Source organism: Bufo bufo, chromosome 1, assembly GCF_905171765.1.
Source record: "Bufo bufo chromosome 1, aBufBuf1.1, whole genome shotgun sequence".
Lineage (NCBI taxonomy): Eukaryota > Metazoa > Chordata > Amphibia > Anura > Bufonidae > Bufo > Bufo bufo.
In genome coordinates this window covers 295,715,217-295,740,770 of record NC_053389.1, presented here as the reverse complement: position 1 = coordinate 295,740,770, position 25,554 = coordinate 295,715,217, and the positions used below count along the sequence as shown (strand labels likewise).

General features: G+C 44.4%; 1 protein-coding gene across 1 annotated transcript in view; it reads left to right on the top strand.

Annotated features, from left to right (window-relative positions):
* LOC121005713 (E3 ubiquitin-protein ligase RNF213-like) overlaps positions 1-25,554 on the top strand; it is a 98,748-nt gene that overhangs the window by 5,622 nt on the left and 67,572 nt on the right. The window contains exons 2-6 of the mRNA XM_040438508.1: positions 3,592-3,750; positions 13,333-13,499; positions 15,829-16,003; positions 16,034-16,708; positions 16,745-17,019. Coding sequence (XP_040294442.1) covers positions 3,642-3,750; positions 13,333-13,499; positions 15,829-16,003; positions 16,034-16,708; positions 16,745-17,019 — 1,401 coding nt within the window. The 5' untranslated portion in view covers positions 3,592-3,641. The remainder of the gene's footprint in view (positions 1-3,591; positions 3,751-13,332; positions 13,500-15,828; positions 16,004-16,033; positions 16,709-16,744; positions 17,020-25,554) is intronic.

The window sequence follows — 25,554 nt, the reverse complement described above, 5'->3', positions numbered from 1 at the left end:
TGCCTTATAAATGGGGTTGGGCCCATCAGTTGCGTTGAGGAGAAGTCAGGTGGATACACAGCTGATAGTTCTACTGAATAGACTGTTAGAATTTGTATTATGGCAAGAAAAAAGCAGCTAAGTAGAGAAAAACGAGTGGCCATCATTACTTTAAGAAATGAAGGTCAGTCAGTCAGCTGAAAAATTGGGAAAACTTTTAAAGTAAGGGCTATTTGACCATGAAGGAGAGTGATGGGGTGCTGCGCCAGATGACCTGGCCTCCACAGTCACCGGACCTGAACCCAATCGAGATGGTTTGGGGTGAGCTGGACCGCAGAGTGAAGGCAAAAGGGCCAACAAGTGCTAAGCATTTCTGGGAACTCCTTCAAGACTGTTGGAAGACCATTTCAGGGGACTACCTCTTGAAGCTCATCAAGAGAATGCCAAGAGTGTGCAAAGCAGTAATCAAAGCAAAAGATGGCTGTGACGCTATGCAATCCACAGCGATACTAGGAAATCGCAAATGCGCCATATTTCGCAATCACAGAGACACCAGAGCCTTTACTAAAAATCTTCTCTTTTCACTAAAGGAGTAATTCACAGAGCAGAGGTGTCATTATCACCTCCTTGTGACAAATCTTTCCTGCCCCATGCCAAGTTGAGTAGCCATCAATCTAGTTCTCTTATGACAGAACCTCATACACCTGGTCTTTCTGCAGCCATAGTGTCTCCAATACCAGCAGGGGTCTCACACCTTTAGCCTGGGCAGCGAGCTTCAGAAGAAAAGGACAGATCCTTATCACACAGCTGGTTGGTACAGGAAGGAAGATGACCTGAAAGTCCCCTTCAATCCATAAGCTTCATATTTTTCCCATATTTTCCTAATATTTCATGGGTTATGGAAATGTGAAAGGAACCATCTTTTCAGAGATGGTTTTGGTTCTTCTAACCCACCTTCTAGGAAACCCGTGGGCAAATCAGAGATTCCCGCTCTGAGATATAAAGGTTCTCAGGCACCCTGTATCATCTTTTAGTCGTATTTGTTATCAGATGATGCGTAAAATTGTACTGATTATCAATATCAACTATATTTCTTGATTGGACTTACGGGATATGGAGAAATGGGCAAAGCAAAGATTCTGCCAGATTTTCTCCCTATGGGGCAAAGGACTGCCCCTGTTCCAATTACACAAGGCTGGACCTGAACGTGTCATAACCACTCCCCGCTTCAGAGTGGGTAAAAACAGTGACACACTCAGGTCCTGCGTCCTTCTTCTACCATCTGACGTCGACTTACATCACGACCGCCTGCTGGACACGGGCACACCCCACCATCTTGGATTATTCTACAAAGACCACGGTAATTCTGAACTTACAGACATTCTATTCCCTTCCACCTCTTACCTATTTCTATCCAAACCAATCTGTCCAACTGGCAGGTATATTTATCTGTCAGCTTTAATATATATATTTTTGTGTATAGTTTTAGAATAAAAAACTAACGATTTCATCGTTCCAGTTTTGCCCTTGTTACTTGATGACCTGATCTATGCTAAGAACTCTGTCCTCAGAAGACATACTATCAAATTGTTTTATTTTTATAAATTGTTAACTTACTAGCTAGGTTGCAAATAACCATTTCGTCCCTTTAGGATTAGCTAGCCGGAGTCTCTTCGCCCCGATTCAATACGAAGAGTGGTGGCAGCAAATTAAGTTGATTTCCAGCGTGAAATCAGTAATTTTATTTTTACCGATTGTACATACAATCGTGATTGTATCCTGTCTGGGCCCACCAACCAATCTTAAACGTCTTCTGTGCTCACAGTGGATTCGCCTCCAGAAGTCTCTGGTGGAGACCTGTATGGCAACTGTGGCATAGTACGACAGGATTGGCGGGTGGTTGTCACAGTGGCTACTTTGAAGAACCTAGAATATGACATATTTTCAGTTATTTCACACTTGTTTGTTATGTATATAATTCCACGTGTGTTAATTCATAGTTTTGATGCCTTCAGTGTGAATCTACAATTTTCATAGTCATGAAAATAAAGAAAACTCTTTGAATGAGAAGGTGTGTCCAAACTTTTGGTCTGTACTGTATGTGAACGGAAAATAAAAAAGTTATGGCGCCAGAAAGGCAAAAACGAAAAACCCTCTGGAGGTGAAAGGGTTCATTTTTGTGAAGCAAGTGTGGGGTCAAAATGCTCACTACACCCATTGGTAAAATCAGTGAGGGTTGTGTTTGTAAAATGGGGTCACTTATTTTTATTTTTATTTTTTACTTCACCTCAGAGCCTCTGCAGCTGTCAGTCAGTGCTGTATAAGTGTCCATTCAGACGTCCGTAGAATGGGTCCGGATCCGTTCTGCAATTATGCGGAACGGGTGCAGACCCATTCATTTTCAGTGGGGCCATAAAAGATGCGTTCGCAAAAAAATAGAGCATGTCCTATTCTTGTAACAAAAGGAAAATCTGGGCACTCTCAAGATATCAGGCCATATAACATTTATTACTACGCAAATAAATAAAATACAGATTGATAATTCATAAAACTCCACTATTCATACACCTCCTAGGAATAAAATATACATGCCAACACGGATCCCTAAAATGTAAGTATAAATGAATAAATAAGTGGCCGTAGGTCACAAAATAGCTCTGTAAAGTAGAAAGCAGCACTGTCAATGAGGTAGATGTATTACACTTTATAATTGCACTTGATGTATAGTCCCAAATAATATCCTAAGGATCAATAAATGTTCCTGGTGTGGTATCACCAACTGGATCCTGTAAGTCAATAGCAAATCATGTATATATGCACTCAGAGAGATAGCGGCGTCCCACTGGGGAAAGAAACTTTCTCTTGCTCCCTATGCCTGCCGGAAGAATCAAGGCGATCTTACCATGTAGGTGAGTGTCCCCAAGGGTGCTCGGTTCGGTGGTCCTGTGCTTGTCAGACCAATACTCACAACACGAGTGTCTCCTGTCTCCGTTCTCCCGCAATGGTGGTACGTTTAGCTACGTACAGCTAGACTCCAGCTGATCTGGTTAGTCTTGCGCTGTGTGATTCACCTTCCCATTTGCGTGGCAGACGGTATTGCAATCAGCGGCAGGCACGGTCACTTCGGTCCTGGCTAGGTAACAATCACTGCGGTCCTGGCTAAATACGTTTCGGGGTATCTAGTCGCCCCTTCCTCAGTAGCTCAGTATTGGTCTGACAAGCACAGGACCACTGAACCGAGCACCCTTGGGGACACTCACCTACATGATAAGATCGCCCTGATTCTTCCGGCAGGCAGTCATAAGTGCCGGTGATGTGCGGCATCAGTGTTTTGCGGTCCACAATTTGCGGACCACAAAACACTATGGACGTCTGAATGGACCCTAAATCACCAAACCAGGCCTCAAATGCACATGATGCTATTTTTCGTCTGGATCCTGCAGTTTGCCCATACAGCACTTTATGACTCCATAGGGGGCATAGTATTGGGCACTATGGCACATTCCACCTTAGTAATTGCACAGTAGTAAACCAGTGTTAGTAAATGAGCCCACTGTTCGGTTTTCTGCAGGTCATGATTAATCTAGCTGATAATAAATGTAAACTTTGTACTATAGATTCCACAAAACGCGCTGCCTCGGATGGTTTACTTTCTTTAGAAGATGAAGTGTTGCAATTGTGGCCATGAACCTCCTGAAGAAAAGGCCAAGTTCTGCAGTATGTGTGGAAAATCCATGCAACCACCGGCCCCTATCAGTACAGCAATCCAAGGTAAAACGCACTGTTTTTTAGATTATTAATATTTCATTAAGGGTGCGTTCACTTGACATGGTCAAATTGGGGTTTCAGCAATGTGTAGATAAAAATCTGGATTTTGCCCCAATTTTGTTTAAGAACACAATTTGATCACACAGTGTGAACACACCCTGATGTTAAAGGGGTTATCCGAGTTATTTTTTTGTTCTTTCTATGTTCCTAACTAAGCAAATATAACAGCTTTCCAATTCACTCACTTTATCTGCAGTGGCTGCTTTCTCAGATTTCAATGAGGGTCACATGACCTGTGATGTCAGCTTCTCTCCCTGCTCTGATAAAGGTAGTTTACAAGCCTGTAAAGAGACGTCACTGTGCTGGCCACGCCCCCCTCCACTGCCGTCTGCTCTCTGCTAGGATTCTTAACCCCTTCAGCTGCACAGCTCTGCAGGCAGTGAGAGACAATTCTGGGCACATGATCTGACATACTAGAGATAGCATTACACAAAAAGGTAGGGGGAAGATCCTGTGTGTATTAGCAGTGTTATTATACAGGTGGGACATGTAGTCCTACACATACAACATGCTGCAGAGTCTCCCAGCACTCAGGGCAGCTCTTGTATTCACTCCCTTAGCGGTATCATTATACAGCTGGGACTTGTAGTCCTACACATACAACATGCTGCAGAGTCTCCCAGCAGGCAGACATGTCACTCAGGGCAGCTCTTGTATTCACTCCCTTAGCAGTGTCATTATACAGCTGGGACTTGTAGTCCTACACATACAACATGCTGCAGAGTCTCCCAGCAGGCAGACATGTCGCTCAGGGCAGCTCTTGTATTCACTCCCTTAGCAGTGTCATTATACAGCTGGGACTTGTAGTCCTACACATACAACATGCTGCAGAGTCTCCCAGCGGGCAGACATGTCGCTCAGGGCAGCTCTTGTATTCACTCCCTTAGCAGTGTCATTATACAGCTGGGACTTGTAGTCCTACACATACAACATGCTGCAGAGTCTCCCAGCACTCAGGGCAGCTCTTGTATTCACTCCCTTAGCAGTGTCATTATACAGCTGGGACTTGTAGTCCTACACATACAACATGCTGCAGAGTCTCCCAGCAGGCAGACATGTCACTCAGGGCAGCTCTTGTATCCACTCCCTTAGCAGTGTCATTATACAGCTGGGACTTGTAGTCCTACACATACAACATGCTGCAGAGTCTCCCAGCAGGCAGACATGTCACTCAGGGCAGCTCTTGTATCCACTCCCTTAGCAGTGTCATTGTACAGCTGGGACTTGTAGTCCTACACACACAACATGCTGCAGAGTCTCCCAGCAGGCAGACATGTCACTCAGGGCAGCTCTTGTATTCACTCCCTTAGCAGTGTCATTGTACAGCTGGGACTTGTAGTCCTACACATACAACATGCTGCAGAGTCTCCCAGCAGGCAGACATGTCACTCAGGGAAGCTCTTGTATTCACTCCCTTAGCAGTGTCATTATACAGCTGGGACTTGTAGTCCTACACACACAACATGCTGCAGAGTCTCCCAGCAGGCAGACATGTCACTCAGGGCAGCTCTTGTATTCACTCCCTTAGCAGAGCAGGGGGAGGGGCAGAGATTGTTTTTATTGCATGTAAACAAAGGGCCAGGGAAATTAGGAAAAAAATATATATTTTTTTGCATAAAACTTGCTTAGCTCAGTTATATATCAGATTTTCAGTGCTATATTTTTTTTTTTCATAACTCTGACAACCCCTTTATTGTGTCCTCGCTGGTTTGTAAAATGTAAAAAACCTACAACAAAAACAACCTCCTTTTGTTACTTGCTAGGTGTTGTTGATTTGTCCAAAGGCAATAACTTAAGTCACATTGTTTACACATTATAGAAATTGCACCCTTTGAATAAAAAATGAACAATCATATACCTATTCATGAATCAGTTTTTTTCTTCAAAGTGTTTTTTGCTCTGTTTTGTGGCGTTTTTTTCTCCTAACATTTTAAACAAAGTATATATTTTCTGGCAAGTCCTATAGAGAAACCTATGGAAATTAGCCCGAAAAAACGTCATACCTTGGGTATGCTGCTCTAAATATGTGTCCAGTCCTGTAATGTGTCCAACGTTGAAAAACACCCAACAAAAAAAACACATCTTATGTTGTACAGTTCATAATTAGGGATCAGCGAGTCGACTTCGGATGAAACATCCAAAGTTGTTTTGCATAAAACTTTGTTCCAATACAATACGAAGCAGGAGCTCCGTACAGTATTGGAATGTATTGGTACCACTTGGAACCGAACCAGAGTTTAGGAAATGTTTTTTTACAGTACAAATTAATTTATGAAGTTATTACCCAAAGTCTCGTGAGACTTTGCGAAGCAATAACTTCGGCTCATCGGAGCCAATACATTCTAATACTGTACGGAGCTCCTGCTCCGTACAGTATTGGAACGAAGTTTTATGCAAATCGACTTTGGATGTTTCATAATGTACTATAGACTTTAAAGTTGCATTTATAGACTGTAAGAAGGTACCTGGAATCATCGTGGATGGACGGTATGTGTCCCCGAGGTTCCTGGCCTCAGTGAAGTAAGAGCCGGTATTTTATGTGTCAGCAGCAGCTATTGCTAATTGACACCTTGTGATTTAGCATGGCTGTCATAGCTGATCCAGGACGGCTCTTACTGGGAGTAGTCAAAGTGCTGGGTGGGTGACTACTCCCCATGTTCCAGGCCGGGTTTTGCCAGGCATAAAAACCAGCCAGCACTGCCAGGTGTGGTGGATTTACCTCCCTCTGACAGTGGAGCTCAGGAGTCTGTGTTCTCTGAACTGAGGGCTGTGCTGGGATTTGAGGTTTGACCTGGGCTGGAGGACTCAGACCTCTCTTAAGGCGAACAGGCCTACTGTGGACTTGATGAGGCTGAACTGCTAACAGGGTGTGAATTAACACCCAGGAGAAAAGGGTGACTTTTATTGTTTATTGACTTTCCTTGTGTATAACACCAAGCCACCTGCGTTTTGTGATACACCTTATCTGCATTTTGTTATACACCAGTGTGTGAATAAACACCGCTGTTTGATTCAAGAACTTTGCCTATATACTGAATCCCCACAAGACACAACACCAAAAAACAACAACTCCTGGCTAGGTTAGAGAATGCTTGCAAAGACAGTCTCTCACTCTGGAGGACCAGACCTGTCCTGCATTACACAGACAACCCAATGATTTCAAAGGGAACTGTGTAATGCTTAATTTCTCCTGTGGTGGCACTGCAGTGTTTAACAAATATAATAGACCCCTTTAAAGGGAGTCTGTCATCAGCATTTCACATTTGTAACCCTTCCCATAGCTTTCAAGCATGCTTACAGTTAATAAAAACGTTACCTTTAGCATCAATCCTGGACTAAAACCGTCAAAAAACATCTTTGTAGCATATGCAAATGAGGGCTCGCAAGTGCCCAGGGGTGGCGTTACCCTCGTAGGTGCCCTGCTAGCTCAGCCTTTTCTTCGCTTCCCCCCGCCCCTTCCTTCCCTCCGCCCGCTCATCCTTTCCCTCTGACCGCCTATCTACTAACTTGTTGTTTCGCCGAGATCCCGCGCCTGCGCACTCAGGCCGGCTCATGCGCACTGTGATGCCCATTCCTTGTACGGCATCACAGTAATTAATGCGCATGCGCCGATGGACCGCCTCCTTTGTTGTGTTTTCGCGTCATTAGCCGGCGCATGCGCAATAGTTACTGTGATGCCGTACAAGGAATGGGCATCCAGGGCTCCAGATGGCGACCAAAATGGTCGCCAATGCGACTTAGAATTCACAAATGGCGACAAGACTTTTTAGTCTTGTCGCCATTTGCGACTAGACCCGCCGCCGCAGCTCTGCTCAATACAGCGCGGGGCACAGGAGATGATAGTTCTCTGCCCCGCCTCTGATGTTCTTCTCAGCAGCTCTTCTCTCCCTCCCCCCTGTGCTGCCGCCGCCGCCAATAGGAAGAGAGACAGGAGGAGGAGGAGGGGCTGTGTCCACTGCGCCGCCAATGACGATAACTGACCTGTTAATACAAATACAGGAGGCAGGTGCCGGAATCAAATAGCCGGCACCCGACCTCTATGACAGGGAGCGGTACCTGAAGAGTTAACTGCCGCTGATCGCAGCTCCCTGTCGTAGAGGTCTGGTGCCGGCTATTTGATTCAGGCACCCGCCTCCTGTATTTGTATTAACAGCTCAGTTATCTTCATTGGTGGCACAGTGCGCCCCCCCCCCCCCCCCCCCAGTATAATAAACATTGGTGGCGCAGTGGGAAGTGCCAATGAAGGTTAAAAATAAATAAATAAATTAACTCCCCTCCTCCAATTGATCGCGTAGCTGCTGGTCTCCTGTTCTTTCTTCAGGACCTGTGGTGACGTCACTGAGCTCATCACATGGTCCATTACCATGGTGATGGATCATGTGATGAGCACAGTGATGTCACCACAGGTCCTTTGACAGGTCCTGAAGAAAGAACAGGAGACCGGCTGCTACGCGATCAATTAGAGGAGGTGAGTTAATTATTATTTTTTTTTTAACCCTCATTGGCACTACCCACTGTGCCACCAATGTTTATTATACTGCGGGGGGGGGGCACACTGTGCCACCAATGTTTATTATACTGGGGGGGCGCACTGTGCCACCAATGTTTATTATACTGGGGTGTTGGGGGGGGGGGGCACACTGCGCCACCAATGTTTATTATACTAGGAGGGGGGGGGGGCGCACTGTGCCACCAATGTTTATTATACTGGGGTGTTGGGGGGGGGGGGGGGGCACACTGCGCCACCAATGTTTATTACACTGGGGTGTTGGGGGGCACATTATACTGGGGTGTTGGGGGGGGGCACACTGCGCCACCAATGTTTATTATACTGGGGGGGCGCACTGTGCCACCAATGTTTATTATACTGGGGTGTTGGGGGGGGGCACACTGCGCCACCAATGTTTATTACACTGGGGTGTTGGGGGGCACATTATACTGGGGTGTTGGGGGGGGGGCACACTGCGCCACCAATGTTTATTATACTGGGGGGGGGCGCACTGTGCCACCAATGTTTATTATACTGGGGTGTTGGGGGGGGGCACACTGCGCCACCAATGTTTATTACACTGGGGTGTTGGGGGGCACATTATACTGGGGTGTTGGGGGGGGCACACTGCGCCACCAATGTTTATTATACTGGGGGGGGGCGCACTGTGCCACCAATGTTTATTATACTGGGGTGTTGGGGGGGGGGGGAGCACACTGCGCCACCAATGTTTATTATACTGGGAGGGGGGGGCGCACTGTGCCACCAATGTTTATTATACTGGGGTGTTGGGGGGGGGGCACACTGCGCCACCAATGTTTATTACACTGGGGTGTTGGGGGGCACATTATACTGGGGTGTTGGGGGGGCACACTGCGCCACCAATGTTGATTACACTGGGGTGTTGGGGGGCACATTATACTGGGGTGTTGGGGGGGGCACACTGCGCCACCAATGTTTATTATACTGGGGGGGGGCGCACTGTGCCACCAATGTTTATTATACTGGGGTGTTGGGGGGGGGGGGGGGGGGGGCACACTGCGCCACCAATGTTTATTATACTGGGGAGGGGGGTGCACTGTGCCACCAATGTTTATTATACTGGGGTGTTGGGGGGGGCACACTGCGCCACCAATGTTTATTACACTGGGGTGTTGGGGGGCGCGCAGTGCGCCACCAATGTTTATTATACTGGGGTGTTGGGGGGCGGGCGCACTGCGCCACCAATGTTTATTATACTGGGGTGTATATAATGTTTATTATATTGACCTTCTACTTAGCATTCTGTATTAAAGAATGCTATTATTTTTCCTTATAACCATGTTATAAGGGAAAATAATACAGTGAATAGACTTTCATCCTAGCAACCGTGCGTGAAAATCGCACCTCATCCGCACTTGCCTGCGGATGCTTGCGATTTTCACGCAGCCCCATTAACTTCTATGGGGCCTGCATTGCGTGAAAAATGCACAATATAGAGCATGCTGCGATTTTCACGCAACACACAAGTGATGCGTGAAAATCACCGCTCATGTGCACAGCCCCATAGAAGTGAATGGGTCCGGATTCAGTTCGGGTGCATTCCGGTATTTTGAATGCCAGATCTGGCACTAATACATTCCTATGGGGAAAAATGCCAGATCCGGCATTCAGGCAAATCTTCCGTTTTTTTCGCCGGAGATAAAACCATAGCATGCTGCGGTTTTATCTTTTGCCTGATCAGTCAAAATGACTGAACTGAAGACATCCTGAACGGATTGCTCTCCATTCAGAATGCATGGGGATATGCCTGATCAGTTCTTTTCTGGTATAGAGCCCCTAGGACGGAACTCTATGCCGGAAATAAAAAACGCTAGTGTGAAAGTACCCTAAAATATTAAGTTTAAATCCCCCTTTCCCAATTTTACATATAAAATATATAAACAATAAATAAACATAATTACATAGCGCTGCGTCCGAAAAGTCCAAACTATTAAATTATTAAAAAATATCTCCTATGCGGTGAGCATTCGCCATTTTTTAGTCACCCCAAAAAAATAGGATAGGACTGTTCTATTATGGGCCGAACGTTTCAGAAAAAGCTAAATGCACGCAGCTTTTTTTTGGTGTTTTTTTAATTTTTTTTTGCCCTGTATTTATGGTGACAAAAGCGAATCTAAATTTTGGTATCGAAACAACCCTACGCCAATCTGATCGGCGTAGCGTTGTCACGATACCAAAATTTTGATTCACTTTCGATTTGGCGACAAAAAATTAGATTTGGCTCCTAAATTTTTCAGTTCAGGAGCCAATGGCTACTAGGTATTTTTTTTTGTCTGGAGCACTGGCATCGCAGTGCGCATGCGCCGGCCGACGGACTGAGTGCGCAGGCGCGGGATCTCCGCGAAACAACAAGTTAGTAGATAGGCGGTCAGAGGGAAAGGATGGGCGGGCGGAGGGAAGGAAGGGGCGGGGGGAAGCAAAGAAAAGGCTGAGCTAGCAGGGCACCTACGAGCGTAACGCCGCCCCTGGGCACTTGCGAGCCCTCATTTGCATATGCTACAAAGATGTTTTTTGACGGTTTTATAAGTCCAGGATTGATGCTAAAGGTAACGTTTTTATTAACTGTAAGCATGCTTGAAAGCTATGGGAAGGGTTACAAACGTGAAATGCTGATGACAGACTCCCTTTAATGAATATGCTAGGGAGCCTAAATGTCAAATATGAATATTTCTTCTACACTTAAGGCTCATTTACACAGGCAGATTATCAGGGGGATTATGAAGAATGGACCCTTGTTCCTAATCACTATCATTCTATTATAGTAACGATCGTTCAGGTGCATAGCTATAGGAGAAGCAGGGGAAGTGGCTGCTTTGGGGGCCAAACTAAGAAGGGACCAACTTTACAGTAGGAGGACTAAAAGATTTTATTGTCAGGGCCCCATCAACAGTATTATACAATGACATTATATACACATACGAGTATTATACAATGACATTATATACACATTATATACATGTACGAAATGGACGGAGCTGCTGCCGGGCCTCGTCTGAAAGCACAATCTTGACTAGCCACAGGAGTGAGGGTTTCATAGGAGTCAGGAGTTGCGAAGAAGTTGCTGTGGGAGGGGGGCCTGTTCAAAAAATTTCTGTGGTCCCGGTCATTTCTAGTTACGTCACTGCGATCATTCATCCCTATAGGGCCCGTTTATCCCTATAGGGCAATAATTGGGAACTATCTTTCATACCAACACTCATTGGCCAGTGTAAATGGACCTTTACCTCTAAGTATGAGAAGTTGTTACAAGCTCTATGTATTGAAGCATGTTTTCAGAAAAAAATTAAATGCTTCAAAAGTGTCTCAAAATTAAAATACAAATTGCAGTATTTTCCACTTTAAAGAGCACCTTTTCTGTAGAATATGCCAATATAATTAGACTTTTCGGTATTAAAGTTTAAAAAAACTTTTACTGGACTTGCTTAGATGTCCTCCATTTCTGTGGCTCCATGCTTAGACAGCAGCATTGTACTGCCTGAGTATGCGCTACAGGTACTGATTGACTGACTGAGGCTTTCTTTCACCCCCAGTCAGTCTCTAGAGCCAGCTGACATGTCACTCTCTGACTGACTGAAGGTGAAGGCTGCCGCTCATCTCACCTTAAGGCTACATGCACACGACCATATGTGTTTTGCGGATGAAACTGATGACGTTCCGTATGGCATCCGTTTTTTTTGCGGATCCGTTGTAATAATGCCTATCCTTCTCTGCAAACTAGAAAAAAATAGGACATGCACTATTTTTTTGCGGAGCAACGGAACGGACATACTGATGCGGACAGCACACGGTGTGCTGTCCGCGTTTTTTGCGGACCCATTGAAATGAATGGGTCCGCATCCTATCCGCAAAAAAAAACGGATTGGACGCGGAAACAAAATACGGTCGTGTGCATGAGGCCTAAAGGGGTTGTCTGCTTTTTTCTATTGATGACCTATACTCAGGATACGTCGTCAATATCAGATCGGCGGGGGTGATCAGCTGTTTGAAAGACCCCAGCGTCCGTACGAGCCCTGTCTTTTCCTTATTGTTTACCTGCTCCCTGTCAAAACTGCAGCAGAGTGCAGGTGTAATTACAACTATAGCGTCCCATTTACTTCAATAGGACTGCTTCTTCTAGTCGAGGAAGGAGCCGTCCCATAGAAGGGAATGGGACGCTGTTTGTAATTACACCTGCTCAGCGCTGCGATGCCGACGGCGAGCAGGTAAACAGGTGAATAGGAGGCAGTACTCATACGAGGGCTTCTTTCTCCTCATACAGCTAATCAGAGGGGGTGCCGGGAGTTGGATCCCCGCCAATCTGATATTGAGCACCTGTCCTGAGGATGGGTCATAAATATAAATAAAGCGGACAACCCCTTTAGGGTCTACCCCTTTTTTTTTTTTCTCTTGCCAGACATCTTTATTGGTAGAGGGGGCATGGCTTAGTGGAGTTGGGCATGGCCTAGGACAGTGATGGCTAACCTCTGGCACTCCAGCTATGGTGAAACTAGGATTCCCAGCATGCTCCATTCATTTCTATGGAGTTGTGAGAACAGCCAAGCAAGTGTACATCTTGGGAGTCGTAGTTTACCACAGCTGGAGTGCCGGAGGTTAGCCGTCACAGGCCTAGGATGTTGACCTAATTGGGGTTAAGCAAGTGGTCACCCTAGTCCCTCTTCTGGGCTGGGAAGCAGGATGCGTATATGCTGTCTATATCTATGGATTTGAAAGGTGGTGTTTCCATCAGCCATATTAACAGTAACTGAGACTGTCTGAAAAAGCTGAATGGAATTTTTTTGGGATATTGCAACTAATAGCTTGTTCCTGGCACCTCTTTGATTGAAACTGACATCTGAACTTTGCCACGCTTGGATGAGTCTTTGCAGTTATGGACTACAGTCCTGTGTGCCTCTTATTTACTAATGTACTGCTTGTATATAATGTTTGATGTGCAGTGATTTATATTATATGAGGTATATCTTAACTATGTTTTATATATAATGCACTCTCTACAGAGGATACAAACAAGAATTCGATCCTTCTGTCTGAGATTGAATTGGAGCCTGGGAAAGAACTGGTATTAGATGAAGGCAAAATACCTGCCTGTATCGAGCCAGCAAGTATAGCTGAGCATGAGCCTCCATCACTGGGATACACTGGTCCACCAGGCAAGAAAAAGAAGGTAAGTACCGGTAACTTCATTTAGTATTTAAAATGGGGCTGTTGTATATAGAAACTACATCAGTGCTGATCACTGTATACACTTTAATATGGGAAAACTTTGTCACTTTTCTAGCATTTAAAAATGTTTGGTCCAAAAGCTTACAGTCTACACAGTGCTTATTGATTTGCATTCATACTTTTTTGCTTAAAGAAACAGTTCTAGGAAATATTCCTAGTTTAATATGGTTTTTACAGACAGCTTTTTAATACTGTTGTTTTCCCCACAAAAAAATGCAGAATACAAATTGATGGCAAAATTCTGATGACCAGCCACTCACACTCCTAAACATGAGAGGTTTGATGCTCAGTAATACAGTTGCACACCAATATGGTTTCTACGAGGTGCTAGTCTCATAACCCAACTGTTTTAATCTACACATTACATACATGCTGTACATTCTGAATGTCTTCAGCCCTTTAACTTTTTTCACATTTTGTGGCCTTGTGCTAAAATAAAATAAAAAATCAAGTTTTTCCCCATCATTCTGCACTCAATGCCCCATAATGACAAAATGAAAACAGAAAAGAATCTGCTAATTTATTGAAAAGGAAAAACTAAAATATTGCATTGACAAGTATTCAGACCCTTTAGTCAGTACTTAGTTGGAGCATCTTTGGAAGTGATTACAGCCTCCAGACTGCTTGGGTATGATGCCACAAGGTTTGTTCATCTGAACATGGGGATTTTACACCATTCTTCTCAAGCTCTGTCAGGTTGGATGGGGACTGTCGGTGGACAGCCATCTTCAGGTCTCTTCAGATATGTTTAATTCAGTTTGTCAGGGCTGTGGCCGGGGCACTCAAGGACATTCACAGAGTTGTCTCTAAGCCAGACCTCTGTTGTCTTGGCTGTGTGCCTGGGATCATTGTCTTGTTGGGAGGTGAACCTTCGGCTCAGTTTGAGGTACAGAGCACAGGTTTTCATTAAGAATATCATTGTACTTTTTTCCATTCAGCTTTCCCTCAACCCTAACCAGCCTCCCTGTCCCACAGCATGATGCTCCCACCACCACTCTTCACTGAAAGGATGGTATTGGAAAGTGCCTGGTTTCCTCCAAGCATGATGCTTAGAATTGAGGTCAAAAAAGTTTAATCCTGGTTTCATCAAACCATTGAATCTTGTTTCTCATAGTCAGAGTCTTTAGGTGCTTTTCTTGAGCATCCAGAGTGACCATTGGGTTCTCGGTCATCTCTCTAATGCCAAGGCCCTTTCCCCAATTACTTAGTTTGGTGGGGTGGCCAGCTCTAGAAAATCTTCTACCTTAAAAGGGTTTTCTGAGATTTTTTTTTACTGATGACCTATCGTGTGGATAGGTCAACAGTATCTGATCGGTGGAGGTCCGACACCCAGGACCCTTGCCTATCAGCTGTTGGAGAAGGCACCGGTGCTCCTGTGAGCGCCGCAGCCTTCTCACAGTTCACCAAGCACAGTGCCATAGATAGTATAGTGGCTGTGCTTGGTATCACAGCTCAGTTCCATTCAGTGGAATGGGGCTGAGCTGCTCCTAGGCCACGTGACACATGAATGTGTCATCACTCGGCCTAGGAAAAGCAGAGAGAAGCCGGGGGCGCTCACAGGAGCACAGCTGCCTCGGTGTTAGACCCCGACTGATCAGATACTGATGACCTATTCAAGTCATCAGTAAAAAAATCGTGGAAAATCCCCTTTAAAGGGGTTTTCAGGAAATTAAATATTGATGATGTATTCTCAGAGTAGGTCATTAGTATCTGATTGGTCAGAATCCGGCTCCTGGCATCCCCACCCTTCAGCTGTTTGAAAAAGGTCATGGCAATTATTTATTGATTATTCTCCCATTCATTCACACTGTTATCAGTATGACTGCTTAGTAATGAGCAAAGTGTAACTAATTTGCCAGTGTAAATAGGCCTTTAATGTTGCAAGTTTTTTTTTTCCATAAATTCAAAAAGGAAGGAAATTAGGAGTTCCGGCTCAGGAAACAGGTACTGAAACTGCATAGCTCTGTCTACTGTTCAGTGTCCAGCGTTAGTTACTGCAGCGCTGTACCCAAAGCAGACATCTCCTCTATTTTGGGCTTCTAAATAAAACAATAGATCTGACACCTGGGAAATAATGTCAGAAATCAAAGTTAAAGGTTCATGGTCATCTTTACATTCCAATTATTGAGATAGGGGTGAGCCCCATCTCCTGTAGATATACCATAAATGTCGAGTTGGTAATACCTCTTTGAGACACAAGACTTTTAAAAATCCCTTGCATCGGTTGCATTTGTTCTTGAAATACTGTATAACTATATATTTTTGTACAGAAAAAAAACAAGAAGAAAAAAGGAATGTCGGGTCAAACTGAATTTATGTCTCTTCCTGCAACATTGAATGAAAGCCGAGACACTGATAGTCATAATGATGAAGATGAGTGTAAGAGCCTTGAGGTGTCTACTGAAAACAACACTTCTTTATCTACATCAGCAAAAGTCATTTCAGATAACAATGCCATGTCTGAATTTCACTCTGGTAACACTGCCACGTTAGCTGTAAAGACCGTTTCAGAGATAAAGGATTCTAACCTAATAACCAAAGAAATACAAGGATCAATGGAAACAAAAGAACATGAACTTCTACTGTGTAACAAGATGGAATATTCAGAGGACAAAGATGGAAATGAAGAGCCCAACAACAAGGAACCGATTCATAATGTGACCAAATCTACTGGCAACCAAGTGATATCAGATGATAGAACTATAATAGAAAAACTGAAGGAAAATGAAAGTGGCAACAAGAAAAAAACTAATCATAAGCAAACCACAACGGAGGCGGAAAATGTGACTACTAGCAATAGTGTGGCACCAAATGATGGCACCACAAGCAATGAAAGCTCCAGTAATAAGGACAAGGTCACTGATCAGGTCAGCGGACAGACGTCCAAACATCTGAATACTGGGCCTGATAAAAAAGGGGATGATGTGAGCACAAGCTTAGACTCCGAAAGTAAGGACAAGGTCATCAATCAGAATGATGGAGAGAGATACACCATAGCAAATGAATCCAAGTCCAGACTGACGGATGGAAAGGAAATTTCCAAAGACAACAGTAATTCTGACCATCAAGGTATGGATGCAAACAATCCAAATAATAGTTCTAACAAAATGTCTGTTGCGGCACAAGAACCTGATAAACAAGGTAAAAAAGAAAATCAAAAGGGAAAAGTGACACATGGCACCAGTGCCAATGACGGTTATAAAGATGGCACGAATGAAAATGCTCCTAAAAATGCTTCAAGAAAAAACAAAAAGAACACAACAGGGCAGGATAATAAAAATGATGGTGATCGTGAAAGAGATATAAATGAGCCAAAAACAAATCAACCAAATAAAAAAGACATTGATGATACGAGTAATGAGGATACTAAGAAAGATCCTGAAAGTAGCAAAATGAAAGAAGGAAAAAACAAGAAAGGGGGAAATAAAGCCCAGGAAAAACAAAAGTCGAAAAACTCTGAGGTAGGTTTCTAAACGTAAGTGACATTATAATGTGTGAATAATATTTGTTGTAGGGTATGTATTCCATGATATACCACCTTTACTTCACTTGTAACCTGCTTGTTTTCCAGCAAGTGAAGCCAATCACTTTTTCCCATACACAGATGGATCCAGAAGTATTTGGACAGGGAGCCAATTTTCATAATTTAGCCTCTGTGCACAACCACAGTGGATTTCAAATGAAAATTTCAATATGTGACTGAAGTGTGGACTACTAGCATTAATTCAAGGGGGCTGAAGGGAAATGATCAACTGTTTTATGCTGCCTTATCTGAGTTATAGAGAACTTGATTGAAATTCTTGGACTTGGTCACTTACTTTTTCAGCCCAGTTTTTACTTAAAATCCCTGAAAAACTCAGGGATAGACTCCCAGTATTTATGAGATGCGGCTGCCCCCATGGATATTTGACATCTCTCTTTCTATACTGTGTATAGGATGAAAGCTACCAATCAAGAGTGGGTGTCAGAGAGCAGGGAGCTCTTAAAAAGCATCTGTCAACAGGATCAACTCTACTAAACCAGGCATAATGCCTGGTAGGGTTGAACCTGCTGAGTTAAATACCTCATTTATATTCCCTTTGGGCAATAGAGCTTTTCCATTCTTCACTTAGACCACTCCCCCATCCCCTTTTTTACATTATTTCATTCTCATTTATGACAGATTGAGGAGATAAAAGGTTTTGCGTTGATTCCAAGCTTTACATTTGCTAGCTTAAAGGGAACCTGTCACCTCCAAAAACCATCCCAAGCCGCCAGCAGTACCTGACAGTAGCCAGCAGCGTGTTTCCGACGATAATTTTCTTCCTGAAGGCGATGCGGCTAATGCTCAGAAAACGTTCTTTTCTGAGCAAAGACAGCCGAACTGCCGTCTGTCAGTCACAGCGAAGGGGCAGGAAAGGGGGCGTGGTTACCGTGACTTGAAGCAAGGAGGCCGCTGCCCCCTTGACTTCAAGCATGACTAGAGAAGCGTGCTGGCAGGGAATAAAATAACGTTTTCTGAGCATTAGCCGCATCGGCCTTCAGGAAGAAAATTATCGTCGGAAACTCGCTGCTGGCTACTGTCAGGTACTGCTGGCAGCTTGGGATGGTTTTTGGAGGTGACAGGTTCCCTTTAACATTTGTCCAGAGTTGCCTCAATGCAGGTGAATGAGGCCATCATTGGGTTGAAACAAACACAGAAGAAACCTGACAGAGAGATAGCAGAAACTTTAGGCCAGATCACTCTCCCTTAAAACTAATGGATATATGCAACATGATGCAAGGCTAGTTACTGCATTGTGATGAACATATCTGTTATGAAGATCTCATGTGCACTGCTTACGGTTCCCACACGATTGATCAAATATTACACAGCCAGGCTCCCAATGTAACTGCTGGAATCAGATCTAGCATTGATCTCAGCAAGACACGAGACTTTTCAAGACACAAGACTTTTAAAAATCCCTTAGATGCCATGTTCTCTATAGACCGCAGCATCTAAGTGGTTGAGAGGTAGGGGAGCCTGCCTCTGTTTATCCATTGTCACACTGTGACATGATTGTGGGGTACCAATGTGATACAATGGCAGCCAGCATAATAACATAGCACCCGTATCTATTTTTTTTAATCATTAAAATATACATATTCTGTTCTGCTGCAATCGTAATGACCCATAGAATAAAAATGGTTTATTATTTGTAGAACATTGGTTAAAAAAAAATTGAGGATTTGTCTTTTCTTTTAACACCCCCCCCCCCCCAAAAAAAAATATAAAAAAATTAGTCTATAATTTATGTATATACCCCAATATGGTACCAACTTGTCCCAGTAAAAAACAAGCCTCCATATGGTTAAAAGTAAACCTGTGTACAAAAGCAGTAAAAATGCTATACGTTTGGATTTTTTACTGACCCCTAGAATAAAGTTAACATGTTATTTGTACTGCATGGTAGACGGCGGGAAAAGAAACGGCAAATAAAGATTGCAGAACTACTGGGCTTTTTGCATTCTCTTCCAAAAATAAAAACGAATTCAAGCTTGTAATTAGACTAATAAAGTTATATGAACTTCAAAATGGTACCATTGTAGAATACAACTCATCCCACACAAGCCCTCATACAACTACATCGATGGAAAAGTTTAACTTCTGGTTCTTAAAATGCAACAATGAAATAAAAAAATAAAATGATTTACTTCTTTGCCACCCCTCACATAATAGTACATCAGAGGGATGTGAGAGGTCTATGGAGCAGGGCCATCAGCCGGCATCTTGCTGCAATGACTGGGATCACAGAGAACTGTGATCCCGGTTATTTAACCTCTCAGATGCCATGGTCAATAGTGACCACAGGATCTGAGCGGTTAGAAAGAGAGGACTCACAGTGAAACTGCCTCTTTCAATAAGACGGCCTGGAGCCTTGTGAAGGTTCCCAGGCCTGTCAAAGTGAGCTGCCTCCAAGTCATCAGAAGAGCGCATATTCAAGTCTCCTAACGGGACTAAAAATTACAGCAAATAAAAATGGGAAAATAAACAATAAAAAAGTAAAAATAATAGACATTTCTGAATGTGGCAATGTCCAAACTATTAATCCTTTCTACCCCAGAGGTTTTTTCATTTATTGCGTTTCCAGACCCGTAATGTTTGTATTTTTCCGTTCACATAGCCGTATAAGGGCTTGTTTTTTGCGGGACAAGTTGTATTTTCCAATGTCGCCATTTAATAATGCATATGATGTAGTGGGAAGCAGGAAAGAAAATTCCAAATGGGTGAAATTGGGAAAAAAAAGCAATTCTCCCACAGTTTTACAGTTTTTTTATTTACAGTGTTTGATATGCGATAAAACTGACCAGTTACAGCACTTTCATTCTCCAGGTCAGTACGAATCTGGTAATAGCTTATGTGTAGTTTTTCTTGCGTTTTGATACTGATAAAATAATAAAAACCTTACAGAAAAAAAAACTGTTTTATTTTATTGTTGCCATATTCTGATCCCTATAACTTTTTTGTAGTAATGTGTTATGGAGCTGTGTGAGGGCTCATTTTTTGCGGTGCGATCTGTACTTTTCATTGATACCATTCTGGGGTGTGTACGATTTTTGATCACATTTTATTAAATTTTTTGTGGGAATTGAAGCAACCCAAAACTGTGAATCAACCATTTTGACTTTTTTTTTTTTCCATTTCATTGTTTGCCATATGGGGAAAATATTTGTATAGTATGGATGTTTTTTTTTTTTTGTATTTTTATTTTGGGGAAAGGGGGGTGATTTGGATTTTTAGATTTTATTTTTTATTTTTAAAAACTTAAATTTTTTATTTTTACACTTTTTTTTATAGTTCCCATAGGGAACTATAACAAGCAATCATTAGATTGCTATTCTCATATACTCCAATGCATTAGCATTGGAGTATATGAGAAATGTACTAGTTTCCTATGGAGCCCTGGTAGAGACAAGGGCTTCATAGGAAACACTATGCCGCAGCCTCTTGTCATTCTCAATGACAGGGGCTGCCGCATACATGCTTCGGCTCCTCCGATCACTGCCAGGGGGAACTGGAGCATACCCAGTTTTTGCACGCTCAGATGCTATAGTCAGGGTTGACCATGGCATCCAAGGGGTTAAATGTCCGTGGGTGTCTGCTGTATGAAACAGCAGGCACCCTGCAGCTAAGGCGTCCGCTTCCGAGCGGCCGCCATCTTTAAACACCCGGCCAGTGCCATACTAGTATTGCACTGGTCAGTAAGAGGTTAAAATATACAAATGGTTTTCTGGCACAGTGTACGCTGTAACTAAAATAAAAATTATAATTTGCCATATTTGGTCACCTTTTCCTCCCCCAAAAATTGACTAAAAAGTGATCAAAAAGTTGTATGTACCCAAAAATGGTACCAATAACAACTACAGATCTCCCTGCAAAAAAACAAGCCTACAAACCGCTATGTAGACAAAAAGATAAGGGTACTTTCACACTTGCGTTTTTCTTTTCCAGCATAGAGTTCCGTCACAGGGGCTCTATACCGGAAAATAACTGATCAGTTTTATCCCCATGCATTCTGAATGGAGAGTAAGGCTAGTTTCACACTTGCGGCAGGACGGATCCGACATGCTGTTCACCATGTCGGATCCGTCCTTTGGCTGTTTCGCTGTGCCCCCGCTCCGTCCCCATTGACTATAATGGGGATGGGGGCGGAGCTCCGGCGCAGCACGGCGGTGCACGGAGAAAGCCGCCGGACTAAAAAACCTGACATGCAGTAATTTTAGTCCGGCGGCCTTAAGCCGTGCACCGCCGTGCTGCGCCGGAGCTCCGCCCCCCATCCCCATTATAGTCAATGGGGACGGAGCGGCGGCCCGGGGGCACGGCGAAACAGCCGCAGGACGGATCCGACATGGTGAACAGCCTGTCGGATCCGTCCTGCCGCAAGTGTGAAAGTACCCTAATCCGTTCAGTTTGCATCAGGATGTCTTCAGTTCAGTCGTTTTGACTGATCAGGCAAAAGAGAAAACTGCAGCATGCTACGGTTTTATCTCCGGCGGAAAAAACTGAAGACTTGCCTGAATGCCGGATCCGGCATTTTTCCCGATAGGAATGCATTAGTGCCGGATCCGGCATTCAGAATACCGGAATGCCGGATCCGTCCTTCCGGTCTGCGCATGCGCAGACTGAAAAAAATAAATGCCGGATCCGTTTTGCCGGATGACACCGGAAAGATGGATCCGGCATTTCAATGCATTTTTTTCGACTGATCAGGCATTTTTAAGACCGATAAGGATCCTGATCAGTCTTACTAATGCCATCAGTTTGCTTATGTTTTGCCTGATCCGGCAGGCAGTTGCGGTGACTTGCAGTTGCGCTGCTTGCCGGATTTCTCTGCCGCAAGTGTGAAAGTACCCTAATAAAGTTATGGCTGTCAGAATGTGGCGATGCAAACAAATAATTTTTTGTTTTTTCAAAGGCTTTTATTTGTACATACCTCTCTGCTGCACACATACATAGTAAAGCTATTCCATACATAGTACTGCAGAAGTATATAGTGCTTCTATATGATATACAGTGCTTACACACATACAGTGAGGAACAGAAGTATTTGAACACCCTGCGATTTTGCAAGTTCTCCCACTTAGAAATCATGGAGGGGTCTGAAATTCACATTGTAGGTGCATTCCCACTCTGAGAGAGAGAATAAAAATAAAAAATAGGAAATCACATTGTATGATTTTTAAAGAATTTATTTGTCTTGCCCTGCTGAACATAAGTATTTGAACACCTGAGAAACAGCAAGAATTCTGTCTCTCAAAGACCTGTTACTGTACCTTTAAAAAAGTCCACCTCTACTCCACTCAATAATCTAACTTAGTAGCACCTGTCTGAGCTCTTTAAAGACACCTGTCCACCCCATAGTCAGTCAGACACCAACTACTACCATGGGCAAGACCAAAGAGCTGTCAAGACACCAGAGACAAAATTGTGGACCTCCACAAGGCTGGAAAGGGCTACGGGGCAATTGCCAAGTAGCTTGGTGAAAATAGATCAACTGTTGGAGCAATTGTTAGAAAATGGAAGAGGCTAAAGACAACTGTCAGTCTGCCTCGGACTGGGGCTCCATGCAAGATCTCACCTCGTGGGGTATCACTGATGATAAAAAAGGTGAGGAATCGGCCTAGAACTACAAGGGAGGAGCTGGTCAATGACATAAAGAGAGTTTCAAAGGTCACTGTCGGTAGAACACTATGCCGTCATAGTTTCAAATCATGCATTGCACGGAAGGTTCCCCTGCTCAAGTCATCACATGTCCAGGCCCGTCTGAAGCAGTGGCGTGCCCGGGGGGGGGGGCGGTCCGCCCCGGGTGTCGGCTCTCACGGGGGCGCCAGGCCCAGAATCAATGACCACTTCCATCAATACAGATGGAAGCGCTCATTGCTGGAGCGCTGACGCCCACATACTGCGGTGAGGCACGGGAGCGCATAGTTCCCTGCCTGCCCCGCCGCCGATCACCCCCATAGGCTTCAGGCCTAGTAGGCCTGAGGCCTATTCGGTAGTGAAATCCCAGCGCAGGCGTGCGCGATGACATCATTGCGCGCGCCTGTGCTGGGACGCAGCAGCACAGTGAAGTGTGCGCACCTTCCTCTGCGAGCAAGCGCCCGGACATAGGTGAGTAGTTAGCTTTTAGATTTTTTCTCTTTTTTTTTTTGTGCGATTTTTGGGGGACACAGGAGGACATGTGGGGGGGCAAATTATCATGGGAGGGATTACTATGTGGGGGCAATAATTATGGGAGGGAATAGGGATTACTATGTGGGGGGGCAAATTACTATATGGGGCAATGTGGAGGAAACTACTGTGTGGGGGAAATTACTATATGGGGGCAGTGTGGGGGAAATTACTGTATGGGGGCAGTGTGGGGGAAATTACTATATGGGGGCAGTGTGGGGGAAATTACTGTGTGGGGGCAGTGTGGGGCAAATTACTGTATGGGGGCGGTGTGGGGCAAATTACTGTATGGGGGCGGTGTGGGGCAAATTACTGTATGGGGGCAGTGTGAGGTAAACTACTGTATGGGGGCAGTGTGAGGTAAACTACTGTATGGGGACAGTGTGGGGCAAACTACTGTATGGGGCAGTGTGGGACAAATTACTGTATGGGGGCAGTGTGGAGGAAATTACTGTATGGGGGCAGTGTGGGGGAAGTTACTGTATGGGGCAGTGTGGGGGAAACTACTGTATGGGGGCAGTGTGGGGGAAACTACTGTATGGGGGCAGTGTGGGGCAAATTACTGTATGGGGGAATTGGGGGAAACTACTGTATGGGGGCAGTGTGGGGCAAATTACTGTATGGGGGAATTGGGGGAAACTACTGTATGGGGGCAGTGTGGGGCAAATTACTGTGTGGGGGAAGTTACTGTGTGGGGCAGTGTGGGGCAAATTACTGTGTGGGGCAAATTACTGTATGGGGGCAGTGTGGGGGAAACTACTGTATGGGGGCAGTGTGGGGCAAATTACTGTATGGGGGCAGTGTGGGGGAAATTACTGTATGGGAGCAGTGTGTGGCAAGTTACTGTGTGGGGGAAATTACTGTGGGGGGTCAGTGTGGGGGAAATTACTATATGGGGGCAGTGTGGGAGAAATTACTGTATGGTGGCGTTGCTATCGGGGAGGCACTGTAGGGGCAATTCTATTATTTCTGAGGACACTATACAGGGATTATTACCTGGAGCACAATATAGGGTGTTATTATTACTGGGGGCACTCTAGGGGACATTATAGCTGCTGTGGACACTATAGGGACATTTGGGGTCCTTTATCAAACTGGTGTAAAGTAGAACTGGCTTATGTGCCCATAGCAGCCAATCAGATTCCACCTTTCATATTTGACTGCTCTTTTGGAAATCCAATTCTACGTTACACCAGTTTGATAAATGACTCCAATTATGTCTACTGGAGTCACTATTTTTTCAGCAGTATAGTACCTGGGGTATTGGGGGGCACAACGGGCACAGTATTAGGGGTGGCAGCAGGATGACACTGTGGGGACACCAGGATGGGGAGGTTAAAGGAAAAACTGAGAAATCTAACGTGTCTGTGTTACAAACTCTGTAGAGACAAGATGTGGCCGAAAGAATTTGTCATGGCGGAGGAGAAGAGGAAAGAGAAGGTCTACATGACAGGAAATGTCCCTGGATGTAAGAGGTATGTGGTCAAGTATTGGGGGGGGACTTTTTGGTCTAAACTTCACTCGTCATGTTTGGAGGAAAACGAAGGATGAGTTGCATCCTAAGAACACCATCCCTACTGTGAAGCATTGGGGTGGTAACATCATGCTTTGGGGGTGCTTTTCTGCGAAGGGGACAGGATGACTGCACTGTATTAAAGAGAGGATGAATGGGGCCATTTATTGTGAGATTTTGAGCAACAACCTCCTTCCCTCAGTCAGAGCATTGAAGATTGGTCGTGACTGGTCTTCCAACATGACAACGACTCGAAGCACACAGCCAGGATAACCAAGGAGTGGCTCCGTAAGAAGCATATCAAGGTTCTGGAGTGACCAAGCCAGTCTCAAGACCTAAATCCCATAGAACATCTTTGGAGGGAGCTGAAACTCTGTGTTGCTCAGCGACAGTCCCGAAACCTGACAGATCTAGAGAGGAGATCTGTGTGGAGGAGTGGGCCAAAATCCCTGTTTCAGTGTGTGCAAACCTGGTCAAGAACTACAGGAAACATTTGACCTCTGTAATTGCAAACAAAGGCTTCTGTACCAAATATTAACACAGATTTTCTCAGGTGTTCAAATACTTATGTTCAGCAGTGCAAGACAAATACATTCTTTAAAAATTATACATATGTGATTTCCTGAATTATTATTTTTTTTATTCTGTCTGAGTGGGAATAGACCTAAAATGTGAATTTCAGACCCCTCCATGATTTCCAAGTGGGAGAACTTGCAAAATCGCAGGGTGTTCAAATACTTCTGTTCCTCACTGTACATGTATACACATTACACACAGATGCTGCATACTGAT